General features: G+C 39.6%; 1 protein-coding gene across 5 annotated transcripts in view; it reads left to right on the forward strand.

Annotated features, from left to right (window-relative positions):
- The first annotated feature begins 748 nt into the window (after positions 1–748).
- LOC117241735 (calcium-transporting ATPase sarcoplasmic/endoplasmic reticulum type) overlaps positions 749–21,993 on the forward strand; it is a 52,263-nt gene continuing 31,018 nt past the window's right edge. The window contains exons 1-3 of one of the 5 annotated variants that reach the window (XM_033507776.1): positions 2,586–2,821; positions 4,819–4,874; positions 5,401–5,588. In XM_033507776.1, coding sequence (XP_033363667.1) covers positions 5,471–5,588 — 118 coding nt within the window. In that variant the 5' untranslated portion in view covers positions 2,586–2,821; positions 4,819–4,874; positions 5,401–5,470. Of the gene's footprint in view, positions 1,180–2,585; positions 2,822–4,501; positions 4,875–5,400; positions 5,589–21,993 lie in introns of those variants that run through there. The other 4 variants (XM_033507777.1, XM_033507778.1, XM_033507779.1 and 1 more) reach the window with 4 other exon arrangements.

A 21,993-nucleotide genomic window follows, 5' to 3' on the forward strand; every position in this document is an offset into this window, starting at 1 on the left:
CGCGACGAATATAATGAAATGGAAATGATGAAATTTTAGGGTTGTCCGAAAATACTGGCAGAACATGGCGATCTTAAAAAGTTCGAAACTGCCGCCTGCGGGACCTTGAGTTGCTTCCACGTAATTCTATTTGAGGTCATTGAATTCTTGTGTCTTACATCATATTTAAAAAAGACGCACCCCGAACCTGGCTATGAAACAATCTTAAAAAGAAGGAAGAAACAGCAATACCATCGGCGTTCCACCTTGAAGGAAACCAGTATCTTTATTATCGCTCTATGAAACAATTAACACGTACGTACCATTTCGAGCTACGCTTATTCTCCTATTTTCTACGCACAGATCGCAAGCGAAAGCACGAACGTAATTTATTCGAACGGGGAAATCTACACGAAGCAATCGCTTCTAAGTGGTAAAGTTCAACGCGAAGGATTTTCGCAATGGCGGCCGTGGTGTTCCGGTACCGGAAGTGGCTGGAGCGAACTGCTACCTGGAGTAGTACCCTTTCGCGTAATTCTCGCGACACAAATTTAAGGCTAGCGAGTAGCAGGTACGGCGGGCTGGTTCCCGAATCCAAGCGTGTGCTGGTGAAATTCGAAGGTTAAATGGAAAAAACTGCGACGAGAAGCGAACCGGGAGGCTGTGCGGCGGCCGCCGGGACCACTGGCTTCCGGCCAGAGTTTTCCCTCGTTCGGTGTCTGGCCGCCAGGTAGCGACGCCTACGGACTATTTAAAGGAATTTCGGCGAGGTTCGTCGCTTCGTTTCGTTGAGCAGCGCAGGCGTTGCCCTTTGAATGTTTGTTTGTTTTCGCCCTCGACCACCCTTCATGTAAAGAGGAAAGCAGAGGAACCAGAGGAAAGCGCGCGTTCTCACGGTACGATGTTCAGGGAGGAGTAGCGAGTCTGTAATCGGGATCGTCGCATCAACGGGCAGAGACAGGCCTCGCAAAAGTTCGTCGCAGTGTGACACACTCGCCGCCTTCTCTTTCGCTTACTTTACCTGTTTCCACGGTACTCTTCTACGCATTGTCCGTCGTACAACGCGAGAGAAACGCGCGGCCGATCGTAGAATCGCAAAGTGCGACCGGGACCCAGCCGCACCGGTGCCGGTTTCCTTCGAGAAATCGATTCGGTGAGGAAACAACAGCCCGGAGCCAAGCACAAGAAGACGAAGCATTGGTAAGTCTGCTTGCCGCGCGAGTACAACCAACAGGTGAACACAGGAGGTTTCCCAGATACCCATAGTGTTTTTGTGACGACGATACATGTACACAGTGTGATACGAAAATCGACTGAATCGGTAGAAAAGAAAACGACGATCGGACGAGATCAGTGTTGTGTGACCGAAAAAAGCCGAAAGGGACTTAGCCGAGGGAGGCCGTGAATCGTTCTATTGTGGATCTCTTAACGAACAGCGTGAAAGATCGTACGCTGTTTTTCGTCGATGTCCAATGCTTCTCGAAAGAAATATGTGTGTTTGGTCGAATCCACGTACTCGATATGCTCCGTTCGGTGTACAGTGACAAAAATCTCGAAAGGGTCCTCGACTCGAACTTGGAAATTCGGGGGGATTTCGTTCCGGTAAAATCGATTTCGAATTTGTGGAAAATTCGATGGAATACGCTCGAGGATTAGGACCGCGCGAAGAATTTGATAAGTCAGTACTCGTAGATAGGATCGTACGAGAGGGATAAATTTAGGAGCAATTTCTGCGCGGGTGAAGATACCAAAAGTTTCGAAAGGCGATCGTTCGTCATGTTATACGCTCGATTTCATGTTGTCATAGATATTTAGTGACGTATATCGAATCGGCGTCCAGCGAATGTTTCTTACTCGAAAGTGTATCACTAGCCTAAGTAGCCAGCCAAACTAACATAGCCTATGTTACTTCATCGAAGACGTGTCGATGTGGAGCTCACGTTACATACAAACACGACCTCTACTTGTTTGCCAACAAACGTACTACATTTCCTATCTTTATAGCTCGTCCACCGTGTTGCATCTCATCTTCAAATAGAAACTGTTCTGCCACGCCGCCAACCATCCCCGATATTATATCATCGTCAATCTATTACCTAACACAATTATGCTATTAACATATAAGCCTGTTTTTATTCAAATGATTCATCCTGTTTGCTGCATCCTTACGTACATCTTCGTAACTGCTAGAACCAGAACAAATTAATCCAATAACAGTTCCATTGATCCAAGGGTTAAGAAACTGCAATTGAGCCAGTCTCTTCGCAAAATCAAAAGTATTTGAAAGTAGTGCGGTTAACGTATCGCAGAAAATTAGGCAGAAAATCGTTATTGACAGAGGCGAGGAGAAAACGGAAGGAAACGGGAGAAAGAAAATAAGAACGGGGATAGAATTTGGTGGACAAGAAGAGGGATTCGGTGCGTAGAACAGGGACAGGGGTACCTGGTGAGATAGAGACGAACGTAGCGGCTAAGGATGGGAGGGGTAGGGAAATCAGTGGCTGCTGGCCATCTCTGCCAAAATAATTAGGAAGTCGTCGTCAGAGACGTGCTAAAATGGTCCGCTGGGGCGCGCGCGATTTGGCCGGTTAGTCGCGTCCCGGGCGTTCGAGCGAGCTGATCGTCCGGACGGTGTATCGGACCGGTTCCCAAGTGTTCCGCAGTCCTGTTCGACCAACCGACCAACCTCTTCGTCCGTTCATTTTGGCGCGCGACTTTCTTTCAAGTTTTCAATCGCGACTTTTGACCATGATCGTTGCTTGTTCAGGTTTCTTGTAGCCACAGGACGATCGAACGCATCAGCGTCAAAAGGATTGCTTGACAGGATTCCTTGAATATCTTCGTACGTTCGAATTGTAGATTTTTTAATCGAAACAGTAAGAGAGAGAGAGAGAGAGAGAGAGAGAAAGGAGGAAAGGAGTCGAAGTCCGACGTCGAGGAATCGTTGGAATTTTTTTTTTCTTATCGCGTAAGATCAGGGCTTTCGGTTGTGGAACTCGTTCGGGTGAATAGGATTACAGGTCGAGTTCCGGAGACGCGGAGTCTGCCCGGTGACTGATTCCAACGGCCGTAACCCCGATCGAGTCTCCCGGCTAGTCACCGCTCTTCCATTCACACTTAAGTTTAGCGCTAACCTTGGCTTCGGCGTTTGCTACACTGGCTGTGCGACCTTTGCACTCCATCCGAGTTTTAAGTCGCCGCGACGTTGACCTTGAGCGTGCGACGATCCAATGACTTTTGGAAACTCGTCGTCGATACTAGCTTCGCGTGTACTTTTTCCTATTAACGTGACGTTTTAATAATCGCAAACAAACAGAATTGTTTCTTGAAATTGTTTTGCTCTTTTTCTTCTTTTTGTTGATATTTGAATCTACATATGTATACATTATGTATGAATATGTGTATTCAAATGCATATATAGTCGAGAAACGTGAAAGAACATTGACTGGAAGTTTCGGATTATCGTTGAGCATATTGGTTGATATAAGTGTTTTCTCTTTTTTTCTTTCAAGTATTTATTTGAATTAGTAATAAAACCATACATTAGTAGTAGTTGCAGCTTCTACGTCGTGAAAGCTTACTGGTTTATGATGTTTGAAATGATTCGATGTACTCGGTTCAGTTTAACGACTACCGCTGCTACGGTTCGATGAATTACTGTTACTGTAACAGTGAAAAGTTACAGGCCCAATTTTAGGCACGCGCGTGAACGTTGCATATTGTACATTTCGGTACTGATATATTACATAACATCATCTCATTTGGCAAGACGAACGACAAATTGAACAAAGTTGACTCAGCGAGCGATAAAATATCGATCTTTTATTCGTGATCGATTAAATGCAAGAAAGATTCGGATGCAAAACAACTCTATATTGTCGAGTCATCTTTCGTTAGGTTATGTAACGGGTTTCAAAAATTTTATACAATCTACGGACAGCCGGTTACTTAGTTATATAACGAAACCACCTAACAATCATTCGGTGTCGATTCGATTACCTGGCCGCCGTATTTAATCGAACGAAAATTGTCGAATGGCGCGAAAATCAACGCTCCGTCGCGAATCATCGACCGAAGCGATCGAAATGAAATTATAAGAGCAATAGTTATATAACGAGAATATTAGCCATGTCCTTTGAATGTCTTAAAATACGCGCCAAGGAAATAGACTAGCAGAAGCCTGAAAATAGCTGAGTGCGTCATACTTGACGAACGCTGTCCAGCCAATGGCGTCGCTCCACATGCTCGGTTCATTCGACTCGCACGCATTTTCATACTATACGGTGCGCCGCGCTGTGACGTGGATTTCGCGAAATACAAAAGTGAACGAACGACTCGTCTTCATAGAAATTCCATAGTTTGAAAAGTGAAGGGCTATTCATATGGAGTAATCGTAACGCGTTAATGAATCTCGATTAACTGGATATTTATGTTTATAATTACGTTTGCATTGTAGACGGCGCGCGGGCAACTACGCTGCAACTTGTTAATGGCGCATTCCGCGAGGTGGCGCACGTGTGCAATGATTTGTCGTTCGCCGTGTCAGTCTCACGGAAGAGGAGGTTTGCTTAGCATTTAGGGGAAATATATCGTGAAGAAAATGACGAGCGTCTTAAATTTCTGTGCCCGCGTATCGTGATACGTCGTTAATCGGCCGTAGAACTTTTCATTTCAGTGCCCGGCAAGTTTGTTCGTGCCAGTTCGTTTCATTTTTTTTCTCTTCTTCGTCTTTCTCTCTCATTCCTTCCCTCCCTCTCATTCTCTTTCTCTCTCTCTCTCTCTCTCGCTGTGTGCTTGAGTGCATCTTAGGGACCTGTAGCTAACCTAAATATTCGACAGCCGTAACGTAATTTCTCTGTGACACGTCGCCAACGAATACTTCGTACTGGTCACTGGTGAGTTTACTTCTGTTCTGTTACCGAACTTTGTACGTTTCGCGTCGAACGATCAGGGGAAATCACGGTGCGTACACCTTGAAAAGTTTCGTTCCACGACAAAGGTTTAACCTGAAACGGCTTGGCTCGTAATTGCGAGCACGCGGTGACTTTTCCTCATCGCCTTTATCTAAGCTCCGTTCTCTGGGAATCTTTATTTCGACAAGTTTCTGCAAACTATGTATTTTTACGGCCTTACGAAGTGTTTAGGATTTATCTGAAGGAGTATAGCTCTCATTGGTTATATTTCAGCTTTGAAAATAATTGAAATTAAAGTGCATCGAAACGTCTGTCTTTGTAGAATCATTTTGTTATCTGTCTGGTTATTTAATAATTTCTGCTGTTTTCAATAATTGGTTACACTTGTTATTTGCAGTTGATATTTATGCGATGAGCAGATCAGTTTATTTGTGCATGTTTGCAAAGAAAATGAATATTTATTTGAAAGAACAAATAATCTATAATTGTTTGTCTGTTTGAATTACAGAAAATTGCAGTGTGAATGAACGTGGACAGTCACTGAACAGATAAAATTAGTGACTAATACAGAAGTAACCATGGAGGACGGTCATTGTAAAACAGTGGACGAGGTGGTAAATTTCTTTAATGTCGATTCTGACAAAGGATTATCTCTTGACCAAGTTAAGAGGAACCAGGAAAAATATGGTCTCAATGGTAAGTAACTTCTTGTTCCTTACAATTATTTTTATCTTAAGCTTCGATATTATTGGTTCGTACGTGCAATGGTCCTTGCTTTCATTACCTACAAACTTTACATATGTTACAAATCAATCTTACGTTTCTAGGATCAGATTAAATACTGATTAAGTATCGTTTATTGTCCAAATGTAACAGACACACAAAATGGTAGCGGTAGCATAGTACTTGGTGGTAGTATAATATCCTATTTGTAGTATCCAATATATAAGTTAGATAGAAGATTTAAATCTCATATTTATTACAATATCTGTCATATGTAAAGAATTTGTAAAACGAAAAGAGTTTATAGATACAAATTTGGCCATGCTACTCTGTAAAAGTTCAGCGTATCGCGAAGTTATTTACTGGACTTCGTCGAGCAGCGCGGTAAAAGCATAGTGACTATCTAACTGGGTGTTAGCTGCTAGTGCATTGGTTCGTGCACGACGCGCGATGCTTATCCCCACCATGCACGGTTCCACTGCCAGTCCTTTGGTACACGTGTTCGAAGTTTCCTCAATGGCCCGCATCGGTAAAATGCCCTGAATCATTCTGCCGCTTCTGAACGTCGGTATTATACCTTTATGAGGGTGTCTTTCATCCAATATAACGTAGTTATTCATCTAATCACTTTGAAGCTACCAAAAGCACGGACATTTCTGAATGCTATTTTGCATAAGAACACCAAATATTTCTATGCTATATTATACAGATTCATGGCAAGTATATCTTAGATCATTCTTTTTACGAGGTAACACATTTGTATAATATTAAAAATAACACTCTCGAAAGCAGGTTTTCTGCGTTCTAGAAAATATTTAAACGTTTCCATTTAAATGGCATTACTTTAAATTCCATTATTACACGTATTCTCAATTTATTGGAACCACGATTGTTGACAATGTATGTATATATACGAAGAGAAAGAAGAATGGTCGACAATAGCATCGTACGATAACGTCGGAATTAAGTACCCGATAAAAATTCGATAAGCTATTCGTAATGTTCGTTTGCCTCATGAAACGATTCTCTATATGAATTTCCAATTCCAATTTCAATTTCATTCTTCGTCGAGTTAGAAGATACGTTCTTTAGTTTACTCCTTTCTTTTTCTTTTTTTAGCTAACAATCGACGTTAAAATTGAAAGGAAACGAGAAGAACTAAGCAAGGTTGTTCGTAGCTCGACGTCGTATTTGAAAATAATAATAGGTCGTGGATTGTCAATAGTGGCCTTGAATCATTAGTATCGTGGCATTCACGGACGACCAGTCGGAAGATATGCGTTGCACCTTTTCTGAAGCAGCCGGGAATACCTGCGGGTTGACGTAAAATCGATCCGAGACGCGTTTAACGTACGATCACGCGCAATTTAACGCGGTTTTCATATTGAAAACGTCTCGTCTATGAAAATTACAATATTTATCGAAAGAAAGCACGACCCACTTCGCTAATATTTAATTTGTCGTCCATTTCAATCACTGAATCGGTCGAATGTCTGTGATCTTTTATTAATTTTTCATTAGTGCGATGGTCTGTATTCTCCCCGCGTGTCCCTTCATTTTTCTATTTGAAATCTCGCGAATTCGTTGAATTCGGAACGACGTGGAAAAGCCAATAGACTGATGCTACTGTTGGAAAATCGATTACATGGATTGTTTAGTGCTTTCTTTTTATTACCTTGGACAGCGTTCCTGCGCTTCAATTAGAGAAAGAACGTGGAAGTAACGTGAATCGTTCGGGGACAATAAGTATTGATTACGTAATTTCAGTTAAACATTTTTTCTCCGAACAACCGAGTTATCCTACGTTTCTAAAATTATGTTTCGATTTATATAATTACGCGCGCATTCAATTTTCACAGCAAATTCTCCAGCAAATCGCGTGTAAATGGTATATCGAAGAGAACATTTTAATGCTTTCAGTTTGAAATACTTTCTGCTACAAAGACCATTCTCGGCGCTTTTTCACTTTCGATACGCGTTCTATCTGTCATATATTACTTCGATAATGTATCCAGCTAAACGTTATATTCAATGACACAACACTGTCACGAACATCGAATGCATACAAGTGTCCTTAATTCATAGTCAGGATTTTCTCTGAATGGTCGTGAAAAGGTTAAGAGGTTCGCAACAACGTGACACGTACACCTGTTGTCTCCGTCACGAACACTTTCCAATTCGATATCGAAACTAGTTAACGCGCCATCGAGCCGATTCTACGATCATGAATGAGTTCACGGCCGGCGAAATACGCTTGGATCACGCTCGCGAGACACGCAAAGAGGAACCGTTACGAGGATGAAACAGCCTTTTCTCTTTTCGTTATCGCCGAGCCAAATTAATCGTGCCGAGCAATCGCACGTGGCATTCATCGTTTATTTTCACAGAACGCTCGTTTAGTTGGCTAAACATCGAGTACCAGATATTCTTCTCGCGCTCCTCGAGCGAGCTACGCTGATAAATATAATCACGGCGATTTACGCGATCTAAAAACGATCTCGATCGTACGAGAACTCGATAAAACGCAGATAACGATTTCCATTGTACACGCATCTTCGGTAGCTTTGAAAGTCCATCGGACAATCTGTCGTCGCCGTGACGAATGCGAGCTCTTGCAGCAAATCGTGTCCTGAAAATCCTAGTAGCGCAAGTCAAGATGTAGAAAATTTGAATTCAGTCACGTTCACTTCCGTCTATAAATATTAGAGCATCTGGTTTTATATAAAACGCGATAAATGGCTCCAGTTGATTTAGGGAAGCGATTAATCAATTAGAACGCCGTGTTTTGTACAAGCAAACGCTCCGGAAATTTTTCCAAATTATTTACACGAGTCAGTACTATTCCGCATGGGCAGAGATTAGTAGGTATAATAAAATGCACACGACGAATTAACGATCATACACCGGCCTTCGCGATTTTACTCTTATTAAAAATCTGTCGAACAAGTCAAACGAAAAACCGCGAGAAGTTCATTTGTAATTTGTACTAAATAAAAGCGAATACGATAGATGAATTAATAATAAGAATGTGAAAATTGAAAGCAATAATTGAGGAACGTGGTGGATGTAAAAATGAGACTTTAGTCTAACATTGAACATGCAAACTTTATTTATGTAGGGTGGAGTTAGAACTTGTGTCTTAATTTCACATACATAATGTTTGAACGTTCTATAAATATCTTGATGTTTATGAACGATGGCGTGTATCAATCCTTGCGAATATCGCTCCTTTAGTTTCATAGTTCAATTATAGCTTTAGCCTTTCACGTGATAAGTTTTTACGATTCAATACAAGTACAATGGATTTTCCTAATAACAAATGTAGAACGTTATTTATTACAGCGCTACGTATACTTACAACGCTATAGATATTCTTATGAAAATAACAGTGAACTATCTTACGCTACCCTCTGAGTGTCAGTTGGCCATTGACGCGCCTGTACGATCGTATCTAACGTCTTTCGGAAAAGTCAGCGATTATCGCATTATCGGTCGTGTTGATTCGCGACCATGATCGTTCATTCTTAATGACGTACGTATTTTCCCATTTGCATTCTGCTAGTCAGAACTTTGCTGATTCCTGTGGTCGTCGAGGTTCGTGAGATATAAACTTGTCGGCTGTGAACGCGCAATATCGTGGAATTTGTTTATTTCGTATTACGATTGCGCTGGGTTTAGTTGCGATCGAGAGTTCTTCGAAATTATCGTATTATCCGCAGCGATGGAATTTTTCTTAATGTTTCGAAGAATTCGTGGCGGAGTGGAAGAAGCTTTTAAATATTTGATTCTGGGACGTGGAGCCAAGCATTGCACAGTTTGTTCGTAAGAGTAAAAATAATCTGTAAAAATTCCATTCTCCGTATTTCTTGATTTAAATTCTACGAGCGAGCTACAATAGTTGCGTATCGTTTCTCGTTTCCCGCGGTTATACTTTAACGAATAAGGAAATCTCTCGCATAAAGAATATCGTAATCGTTAACGCGCAACTATCTCGAAGATAGCAAGATCGTTACTTACATAATCGTCCTTTATCGATCATCGAACAATTGACGAACCTCCGCTGGTTTCTCATTTTAGAGGAACATAAACTACTTTGCACGTTTAAAACAACGGTAAATTATTCTTTCGTGATTGCGTTTAACGCGTAAACGTTATATCGAGTCGTCGAATCCATTTTAAAGGAATATAAATATCCTGTCGTATTTAGAACTACAGCAAATTATTCTTTGATGATTGCACTTACCGCATGTAAAGGGTATATTTAACCCTCGTAAATCCTCGAATTTTTATGCTCCGATTTCGCTCTCGTTTCGATAAACGAAAAGGCCCTTAGTGTTTTACGCGATACTTTAACACGGAATTCGCGACGTATCATCCGAATGATCGGCAAAGTACAAATGTTGGCGGTCTGAAAGACGAAATGGAAACACCGAAACTAGCGTCTCGTTACCGTTAGAATTTATAGTTTGGCGCTTACGAGCCCACGAATCACGGGGTAAATCGACGATCTTCGACCAGACGACCGCCAATTCGAGCGTTACGATCGTCGATTACGAATCCTACGCAAAATAGACGATTTCGCGCCGCCAAGTATCATCTTTCGTTTACGAAAATAAAGCACGTATCTACAGAGAGGGACAGGCTCGGCTGGTCGGAGGTCCATTTCTCTTGGATCTTGGTCGTTTAGAAGGCGGTTTCTATAATTGTTGAACGACGGCATTCTAATTCGTGCATCGTCCAAGAAACGTTAGGATCCGGCGCATTAATCGAACAGACAAGGCTACACACGGTTTCGTTACGTTGCTTGCACAACGGTCCTTCATAGTTGCGAAGAACCCGTTGCGACTGGAAAACGTTGAACGCTAAAATTGGATCTCGTGCATTCGAATTCCGGGATTAATTCGATTCGATTAGCCGGAATTCTTTCGCGGCTGATCTCATTTTCCTCGAATGCCACCGCGTTGGTTATTTATACCAATTATGAAATGCATCGGAAACTATCGAACGCGAGTCGCTTCAGCTACGTAGATTATCCGTTATCTGCTACAGGTTACAGAGATCTTTTCATTTTTCACGTTATGATTATTTATTTTCATTTATTTCCTTATTCGCGTGTTTACAATATTCGAATGTTGCCACGTGAACCACGTACGGTGGAATTCTATTTGTTTTATCTATTGAAAGATGAACAGTTTGTACAATAAGATCTCGTTGATTCTTATAATCCACGATTTCTCGTCCGTAACATACTGTACATAATTAATAGTAGATAATTAATTTCTTAGAGTCTATGCACCTTCGACAGCAGAGTTGAAAATAGGAAATTTCTTAGGTACAGGACACTCCACGTTCTCGAGTTCTACGTTTCGTTCGAAAGGATCTGTTCGAAATCACGAGACTCCGCGGATCCTCTTGTTGCACGTGCGACCCACATCGATTATCGCGGAAACTCGATAAACGATATCGCGACCGGGGTTAATACACCGTGTTACGCTCCAACATCATCGACTATTGTCTCTGGATTCGCCGTTCCGATCGTTTAATTACACCATTCCGACTTTGCGCAACCGCATACGCGATCTTCTGTTCTCGCCAATGTTGCAATTGCAACGCGTGAAAACGATTCGTCTCTTCGCTTTTCTCGCGATAATTCCTTGTCCTATGTAGCATTTTCTCAATTATCAGGACACGTTCAAATATATGTGAAGTCTTCCCTGGTTTTTATCTTTTAAGTGAAATCCTTATTCTTCTTAGACTGTCGCGAGGTTTAAATTAAAATTTAAATTGATTTAAATTCAACCTCGTTTTTCTCGGCTGTTTCGCAGTGAAAATAAATGTCCATTACTAAATTACGTTAAATCGTATCGGAGGGAAATTTGAACTGAGCGTAAGCGACATAGCACGTGGCGTTTCGGCATCGTATGGTAAAATCTGCCGCCTCTCTTTCCAGCTTCACCGACGAAGTAATGTAAAACTAAGAAAGTCAATAGAAACGGATTTATTATGTAGCCCCGTGTGATCTTCGCTTATGAAGAATATACAACGCGCGTATACGTTTCGCGCTTCGTTTATTCCGTTCCAGAAATATTCGAAGGCGGACGTCGACACGGAGGTGCTCGCAAACGAGTCGTTTCTCGCATCGGTTGCCGCGTTACGAGCGGTTTTTAATTCGCGATTGAAAGCGCGCCAACGTGGCGACAGTAAACTCGCCAAGGTACGATGCAAATAAGTCTCAACCGTCTCTTCACGAAAGGATAAATTGCAGCCTGGATTTCGCGCACGCTAGCGAAATAACGTGCGAATAACGGGTCGCGATATTCGCTTTGTTCGATGGTAAATCGACCGTGTCAAGTGTCAGAGGCTCGTTCGTCAAAGTTTGGTATCGCCGGGGCCTTTTAATTAAATTTTAATTAAGCTTTTAATTAAAGAGACTTTGTTTCGCGTGCGTTTAAATCTGGGGCTTATTTTTAGTTTAATTCGTGTAACTTTTAACACATACATGTTAACGTCGTATATGGTTGTGTCGCAGAACGAAACACGCAGTATAGGTGAAGCGATCACGTTTCAATTTTCGCATTCAAATTATATTCTCGATTCAAGATCAACGCCACGAACATACGGACGTTAATTTCTTTTATTTTCTTCACAGATGTTAGAAAATATTCGAAGATTACAACACTGTGACTGTCACGTTGGTCATATGATCGACTGTGGTTTTTCCTGTGACGCCACCGTGTGGTCATTGGTAACCGGAGCGCTTGAACCTTTTACGATTGTAAAAATTGAATGACAATTAACAGTTAGTATTGAATATGACCGATAAATAGAAGATACTTTGAAATAGAAAATGCCCCATCGAACAATTAAACATTTTTATTAGAACATCAATAAAAAAAAAAAAAAAAACAAATGAGAACAAGTGTTGCATCTAACGGTGCACTGTGATAAAACACTGAGACGTTCTGAGTGAAACATGTGATTTCGGCGTGGCAGTCAAAGTGTTAAGACATTAGCCGACCTTAATGTAGCAGATGACTTCTTTTAAAAAAATTTATGGACGCATTATGATTCGAAGCTTTTAGACGATAAGACACGTCCCACTTGGAAGATATAATTCCTTTTCTATTATACATAGAGTCATTTCCTGGATTATATTACAGTCTGCATAATATACGATAAATATTTGTGCGATGAAGAAAAGAAGAGCAACCCAATAGGATTTTCTCTGTTGGAGTGGCGTCGATATGGAAATTATTAATTAAGAAATGTGATAAAAATAAGGATAGCGAAAATGCAAAATTTATTTTTAATACTCAAACAGCTGAATGAATCTGGGAACGCAATTTAATGCTTCCTTTTATCGCACATCCTTGCGTGGCACGTGCACATTCGCTAGATAACGAAATTACGCTTCAAATAGAACCGAACGGCCTTTAAATCTACGACCATGCTACGTGCCGCAGCGTAAATACTAATTAGCTATGTTTTCCAATGGTGCAAAATCGTTAAACGTATCCGTGGTCGCGTTCTCGTTTAACGAGTTCCGTCGTGTCGATCTTGTAGCTCTACGTTTGCAATTCTATCCGCTTTTCGTCTAATTCTCGCAATGGTACGTTTAAGTATGCTAACGATGCTAACAGCGTTGTTAATGGGAAAATTATTGATTTTATCCTACTTGGAATTGTTCGAATATTTCCACCGTGTATTCTGTAATTTTTTAAACGTTATTTATGATGCTGTCATTTATGTCATTATTTATTTCATCCTGACATAAATTTTACAAATTAATATCGTTATAATATTTCTTTAAGACAAATGTTCCTATAATCTCTCCAAAGCTGTATCTTTATTCGGCTAATAGCGTGACGATGGATAAACAAAAATATGTTATTCTCGATAAGCGACCATTTCTTTTAGATTATGATCACGGCTATGATTACGATCATTTGTGTCGCAAGGTTGAACGAGTTGCAAACATTTTAATTAATTAATTGGTTTAATCGTGCCCGTTTCGTGACCTTTTAAAGCCTGGACATTCATTGTTCCATCACTGCTTATGTGTTAGCGTTTCAATTGCAGATTAAATATTTTTTTGTCGTTCCATTGTCCATGTGGTTTTACGTGGAATGGATACGAAATAGCGATAATTCGTATAGAAATGGAACAATAGGAAGATAACAAAGATTAAGTCGGACAGTGTTTTAACTCCTTTCGTATCTCGTGGCGGCGACGACTGACTCGCAGTAATCGGACGCAAATAGGGCTTCATATCGAAGAACTTGGGATTTAAAACGTTTCTTTCTTCTTCTTTCTATTGGAAAATAAAGTTATTTTAATCGTATTATTCTGCTTTCAATGAAAACGCACGTAAAAATGGGCGGAAACGTTTGGAACACATTAGGATTGTTATTTTTCTTCAATTAAGTATACTCCGGTATATATTTCTCTTATTCTAATTTAAAATTTTACTTTTCCCAAACTGTTTACTGTTTCTGGAATCTATCAAGCGGATCGCAGTTTAGAACCGGGCTTATGGTATTTTTTTCTTACACCACGGGTCGTAATCTTTCCCTTTGTTTAGAACAAAATGAAATATTTATCTCGCGTATTATTGCCATTACCAACGATATTTATTTACACCTTTTTCGCTTTTTCTTTTTTCTTCCCAAGTGAATACCTTTCTATTTATTCGATTCGATGTATATTTGCGCTGAATCCATCGGAAACCGCAACACGCTGCGATACCGTCGATTTTTGCGACCGCAGCGATTGCGTACGAAACGAACGTACAACGTCGTCGGAATGAAAAATAAGTTCAAGGTCTATTAGCTTCGTACAAAGCCAGATGTAGACGTTGTGCAACTTTGCAAAGCAGGAAACAGCAATTATAACGTTTCGTGAAACACGCAGTTTTTCTTTGTTCGGCGAAAACGCTCAGGGAAACGCTCGATCGTCTAGAAAAGCGACGAGAGTTGTTTTCGCAGAACGAGTCCGTTCACACTTTCGTAGACAACGGACGATAGAAAGCGAGAAATCATTGGTCGGTCGTCTTAAAATTTTCAAGCTTCTCTGTCGAAATACACGAGTTTTAAAAACGTTATAATTTCAAGCTTTTCATCGTTGTCCCATTGCAGACGAAAATTGCGAAAATTCTTCGAGGCAATTCCCTATCGAGTTTACTTTACGAGAGAAATTCCACCAATTTCCTTAATAATTTTTCTTTATAATTCTATCGAATTTGAAGAATTCGAATCATTTTATAACACTGTGACAGGCTGTAATTTTTGAAATTGTGCAACTTCTGTTCGTCTGGAAACAAGACAACGTCGTGCTTGCCTTTTTAATGACGTTGACAGAATTTTTACACGTAATTTCGCCGCTTAGCATTTCTTAGTCGACTGCATAGGAATCGAACAATCTTCCTGCGAGAGAATTTTCTTTGAATATCGCCCGATATTTTCGTTCGATGAAACCCTTTCTGGACATCGTTAACGTCATCGAGATAGAGATTTCACTGGAAACGATAACAGATTTCTTTGAAATAAAGCGGGTCTTCTAAAATCCATGCCTGGAGTCGATGAATCATTCTCGTAGAATTTTCTTTCACTATACCGAGAAGTCTGGCAGTCATTGGATGCACAGTACATTGACTTGCGATTACGTTTGCCATTAATCGAAACTGATCGTTCGATCAATTACATTTTGGTATCTGTAATTAAATTATTTTTTACGCGACAGGTAAATAATATTTACGCGCAGGCTATTCGCTACTATAAAACCTAGTCGCGATAAAAACAGCTTATCTCGAAGCAATTTGATTAAAAATTGAACTACTTACCTTGGCGAGAAGCGAGGAGATATGGACAAAAAAAAAAAAAGAGCGTGAAACACGAAAGTTATAAAGAGGTTGCAGCAAAATAAAGGAGAGCGGCAGAAGCTATAAAAAAAAAAGAAGAAGTTGTAAGACACAAGAAGAAGCAAAGCGCGCTGTAATAAAAGAATTGGGGGATGCGACAAATATAAACAACCATAAACACTGTAATAAACGTAGAGCTTAAAAGTAGCTATAAAAAATATTTTTAAAGAATTGTACATTTTTAAAAAATCGTAAAAAGCTCGTAAAAAATAGTGCTTAAGGCCATCGGGACATTTGACACTAACCTTACAAGGCCCGGTCGAACGATCGCTTTCAAAATTTAATTTAAAATTCTACATTACTCGTTATCCCTTTCGTTCGTCTAACTTCATGGTAAATCCCTATATCGTCCGATTAATCTCAATTTTTGTTAATACAAGAATATACATAAAGTTAGACGAGGAAAAGAAATAACGATGAACGTGCAATTTGAAATTAAATTTCGAAACCGGTCTGGTCGTGTCACAGTTCGTATTCCCAAAAAGTATAGCGTTTCAAGGAAATACACACCGATAGAGATAAAGTTGATTATATTTCATCCACCAACTGCTATGATTCTTCTCTGAGCTTTCCCGATGACTCGAATCGTCGATTTATTAATTTCTCTCTTTCTCCACGACGAATGGAATTAATTCTCAAATCAAACTCGCGTCACTTGAAAATAATCTACTCTCGTGTATCCGTCTACATATCGTTAAAATACTATTCCATTTGCCGATCTCTATACTTTGATGCTCCATTGCTAATATCGTTGTGTGCCGATATCGAGCGTTCAAATTGTTTCCATAATTCCTTTCTATTTTTCAAATGAAAAGCCAGATTGCGTTCGTTCGCATTATTTCCTTGTCAGAGGCGAAGGAAATTGCTGTTATGGGGGGTTAACGTTCCAGGAATACACGTGGCGACACAGTTAATTACGGAATTGTCACAATCAACGGTGGATGGTCACGAGATCGGCGTGTAATTTCATCGTCCGATCGAGTTTATTATGCTTGGAAACACGCTCACAGGGAACGTTCCACGTTTTTCACGAGATTGCTGTTTGATTATACAGCAGTGGATACAGAAACTTCTTTTTTCGTGGCTACCTTAATGCGTAGTAAAAGGCTTTGGAAACTCGCTAGCGCCAAATCTCCAGTCATATCTCGAAGATTCTAATCTTTTTTTTTTTTTTTTTAATTATTTAATTTGTACTTCATAATTTGTCCAGCTGGACGTTTGGTAAATTTCTCTAACTTAATTGCTAAATAACCCGTGGATGGCTACTCCCAGCGGGATACCATCTTCGAGAAGATTCCAATCTGACCGACATCTTCTAATCAGTAGATGTACGTACCGATATGATCGTAAATTATGTGCCGCGAGTCGAACGTCGAACGAATTCGTTTCTTTTGTTTGAGAACGGTGGATTAAAGGTCGTATTTTTCCTTCGCTCTTTTTACTCCTCACTTGTCCTATCTTAGTTTTTCAGATCTACGATTCTCGCAAAACTGACGTGATTGGGACAGAATATTGATTTTCGTTTAACGAGATTTAAATCGAACGTAATTTTTGCGATTGCCAGTTCCGCGGAATATTGGAAATTCAATATCGACGGCGGAGAATCATCGTAGCGAAAGAAATTGCAGATTTTCTCCGTTGAAAATCGATAACGAATATAATGAGAATCTTCGACGCTTTCAATTTTATTATAAATTTATCGTATTTTATTTCATATTAGCAAATATGTTTCAAGATCTCGTGATAGATCTAAAGATACTGACGAAATTGTGCAAAGAATTCTGTTCGCTTCTGAGAATCATATTTCACGTTTTTCTTCGAAATTTCCACGTAGCCAGATACTCGCTGGAAATTCATAAATAATTAAACGAGCAACATGAATGATTAAAAACACGACGCTGCAACGATACGGCACGACGATGTAGTAAAAGTTGTGAACCTACGATTAGATGAGGTGGATAACAGGTGAGAAACACAATGTGAAAACCTGTTATCTACTACGGCGTTATCGTAAATGTTCATCGTTGTTACCATTCCGAATGTAAATTGTCTTACGCGTGGAATGTTACACGTCGCAAAACTTTGTGTGTCCGTTTTGCTGTCTTTTCTCTTTTCTTTAGCATTATCCGCTTTCCTTTTCTTCGTCTCTCGTAATCGGAATTAACGTTTTATCTTCAATTTTCAGAAATTTCTTATCAATAGAAAAGTACGACCGAGTATCAAATTAATCAGATTGAAATTAAATGAGAAATTTAAGAGATAAAATTCTTTGCAAGTATTGCTGTTAATTGCGTAGCTATATCGTTTCTGAAATTTTGTACGAAACAAAATTTTGTGAAAGTAGAAAGGAAGAAAGTTGGAAACGTATCGATCTGCATTCGATATTGAAAATTAAGAAATTTCGAAAGACAGCGGAGAGAACGTAGATTCTCGAAAGCAAACAGAAAATATAATAAACAGCTTTGAATCGCGATAAAATCGGAGGACGCGTATCTTAGCTTTTGTATGGCTGGAAATAAACGATAATATTAGCGCCGGTTGTGCGCGTTGCCTAAATGCCAGGCTTATATTGCCACGGAACACGACGAACTTCATGCTAAAAACCGCTTTTACGGCCCATCTACAAATTGGAATGGTAACAGCGGCAGAAACGCGAAACGCAACTGGCACAGTCAGCAGAAGAAAAGCGGTTTCCGACGTTACAATTTTGCTGAAAACAAATCGTAGCTCGAGACACAGCTGGTGGAAATATCCAGCAGAAGAAAATAAATCATCAATTCTCTACACTTGCCGTTGCAACGCGTTAAATACTCCTTTAATACGATGCAAACGCTTTGGGTTCGTTTAAAACTCGACGGACCGAAAATGTAGCGAGTTACGAGGAGGAACAATAGCGAAAAATGTCTCCCCTTGTGCTCGAGGTGAACGTTGCAGAAGAAACGTTCGACGATTCGCTCGTTTCTCATTATTTGAAAATAAACTACGAAGATGAAATATTGTCGATTATCGGCGAAAAATAGATTTACTTGGCAATATTTTTACACTCAAAACAAGAAAAATAATGGAAGAATATATGCGATAGACGTATAAATACGCAAATATTCGGCGATCAAATATTTCCAAATAAACCGTCGAAGGGAAATATTTCTGGCTATCGGCAGCGACACATAGCGGTCCATTTGAAATTCCCGGCTATTCTTCTTCTTCTTCGTTCTTCCTGTAAAAGTAAAGAAAAAGAAGAAGAAGAAGAAAAAGGTATTTTTAAAGTAGCCGAAAGTAGTTCGTTAAAATTAGTACAAATAAAGAAACGAATTATTGCCAGCAGATTCATGCTGGAAGAATGCAAGCCATCTTCCTGTTATTGGTTATTTATAAATGCTTTAGTCGGTGCAGACATACACCTGACGTGGACAACTTCGAGCGTAAGCAACCACGTCAGGCCACCTCGCTGTCTGATTCATTATTAATAAGCTCCTCGGAAAGTTACACTCTCTACCACTTTATTCGTCCGCGTTACGCACAGAATTCTAATCGAACCACGCAAAATGATAAAATCGTGCACGTATTCTATGAAACCTTCGTCAAAGTTAGACACTAGTCGAAACGTGAATTTTTTTAGATTTGCGATGCCTGAATTCAAAATTCCTAAAGTCTCCATCTTCTTCCTTCGTTCTTTTTCTCTTATCTCTTTTTTTTTCTTTTTCAAATGTTTTGACCGTTCGAATATTTCGTTTCTAATCGATAGATTGCGAATGTTCATGGAAATTTATATCTCCATCGATATAAACATAAACAAATGAAGCATAAATATAAAAGATTATAAAAGATTATCATATATATCAAATACTATAATTAATATCGTAACATGTACTTTCCGATATTCCGTATATTTTTACATATTACGCGAATTCCGCACATTTTTCTCTGTATAAATTTCTTTTAAACGCGCGAACGTTCGCAATCCGCCAATTGAAATCCATTCACTGTTCGAAAGAATCTGTTCCTCGTAATATATACTGTCTTGGTCGTTTCTGTAGACGCGGAGAACATAAAAATCGGCCCGTGCTCGGTAAATCGCACATGTTACGGTGAAATTGCATTAGAAGTTATCGCGGCAAATGGGGTTAATTCGTTTTAAGGCCGCACTTCAAAGTTATGGCTCGTTGCGGCGTTTAGCCGGAGTCCCTCGCTCTGCTCGTATGTTTCATCGATGTCTGCTGCTCGAGTATACCGCCAGCCTCTTCTCTTCTCTTCTCTTCTCGTTCTACCGTCTTCATGTCACTCTTTTTTTAATAGTTGGCTGAACGTCGACTGGCCGTGAAACGTTTCAATTTCGAGCCAGTTGACAGGGTAATGAATGAAACGAAGATGATCGCCAGGGTAACTCGTTACGAGCTCGTCGTACCGCGGATTCTTTTTCATAATAATGAGAATAAATGGTTCTTTTGTAATTGCTGTTGCTCTCCTATCGTTCTCGTGGATGCTGACCAAGCATTCTTGAAATCGCCGAGTACTCTTTGCCGAGTGTTCTTTTCCTATTGCGTTTTTTTTTCTTTTTTGACGATTGCCATCTGAGCTACTCCTTTGAGACTCGTTTATCGTTAGAAAGTAGGCAAGGGTTCGCTTGTTCGCTTTTCTTTTATCCGTTTAAAGAAATTTTTCGCTACTTTTATCGAAAGCAATTTGTAAGAATAGATGGAAACTTGTCTTATTTTTTCTAGCATTTTTCTCTTTTCTTCTTCTTTTTAAGGATTCATTGTTATTTTGATTTAAAGCAGTGTTCATGAACCGATTGGGAAGGACAAATGACGAAATGAGAGGAATATTTGATACACGGCGTCCAATGGAATTTCACTAACTCAACAAATACTCGGACTTGTCTTATTTTTCCCAATATTTTCCCCTTTTCTTCTTCTCTTTAAGGATTCCTTGTTATTTTTATTGAAACCAATTTTTAAGTACACTTGGAGAAAGACAAGCGAGGATACGAAAGGAATACGATGGAATTTCATTAATACGTAATCAAAATTCAGAATGCTTCGTATCTGAATATGCAAGTTCGTTCTGAATGTCGCCTAACGTGATGGGTTACTATAGATTGGCGAACTAGATATATAGTTTACTCGAATTAGTTAATCCATGCGTATGTAATAGATTAAAATAACCAAGTGGTATAGGTATAAGTATACGTACCCACGTGCAGCAACGAAAAGGTCAAAATGTTTGCCCACGCTGGCGCTATGTCGTGACAATTCAACGCTGGTTAAATTAACCTGATTGTTCCTTATTTTTATTCGCATGCTGCTTTATCGAGCAAACTGGCAAAGCTTTCAAAGTGTCGGGATTTTTGACGCGACAATAGACGATCGGTGACAAACAGGCTGGGCGTGTATATAACTTTGCGTTTTAGCTTCAACAGGGACGAGTTCACGTAATTGAAACGAGTTAACGATTTTCCAGCTTTTGCGCCAGGCTAGTCGTTATCTGCGTGTCGCCGTATCAACCGCGCGTTTACAGCAATCAGAATTGTCACCGTAATACATTAAACACGGTTTGAAAAGCGTGTTTGGCTTTGGAATTTTTAAGTAAACGCGAGAATTTAATGCGAATAAACACGACACAGATAGCGCTTTCGAACGAACGTTCGGTGAAATAACAGGCAATTGGATGTCGTTAGTCGAAGAAATTGTTATTTTCCTGAGGAAGAGCGAGTTATATATTTTCGAACGATATTCCGATGTACTGTCTTAAAACAGAACGACGTGTCGTTCTCGTCGCTTTAATGTGAAATTGCTGTTGCATGTATAAACGCTTTGTGTATGATGGTGTCAGAGAGGAAACGTATGATAATAATTATTCAGTACAATTATATAACTACAAAGCGAAGCAAGGAATATTTTAGAAGATAGAGAATATCGTAAAAAAGTGTTTCTATTTGCGGTATATATTCTATTGCAATCTAATAAAGAAATAAAAAAAAATAAAAAGAAGTAAATAATTAAAACAAGATTGCATTTATATTATGTGATCTTATACATGAAAGTTCCTTCTCTCTTCTCGTCTAGCCAATTGCCCCAAAATTGTCCACTTTCTAAGAAATATTTTCATATTCTCATTAATACTCGCGCTAACTTTCGCGACTGAATTAATTAGCATATCGAAGATCCCACTGCAGCAATAGACAGAAACTTGAATATCTGTTTGAAAGTAGAAAGGCTGCGATACGCAGAATATAAACGTGCAATTGCCAAAGAGAAACGTGTAGATGTTGACAAACTTTCACTCGTGGCAATCAAGAAAATTCTGATATAATGAATTGACGTTAAGGAGAATATTTTGAAGAAAGCAGCTATCGAGATAGTAGAAAGAAGTAGGCAAATGATTGGTAAAAATTGGCTGGAGAAGATCGTAGAAAATTACTCGAAAATTATCTACGTGAATCGCGGCTAACTATGGACTAGG

This window comes from Bombus vosnesenskii, unplaced genomic scaffold (genome assembly GCF_011952255.1).
Source record: "Bombus vosnesenskii isolate JDL3184/JDL3185 unplaced genomic scaffold, Bvos_JDL3184-5_v1.1 scf7180000016261, whole genome shotgun sequence".
In the NCBI taxonomy this organism is placed as follows: domain Eukaryota; kingdom Metazoa; phylum Arthropoda; class Insecta; order Hymenoptera; family Apidae; genus Bombus; species Bombus vosnesenskii.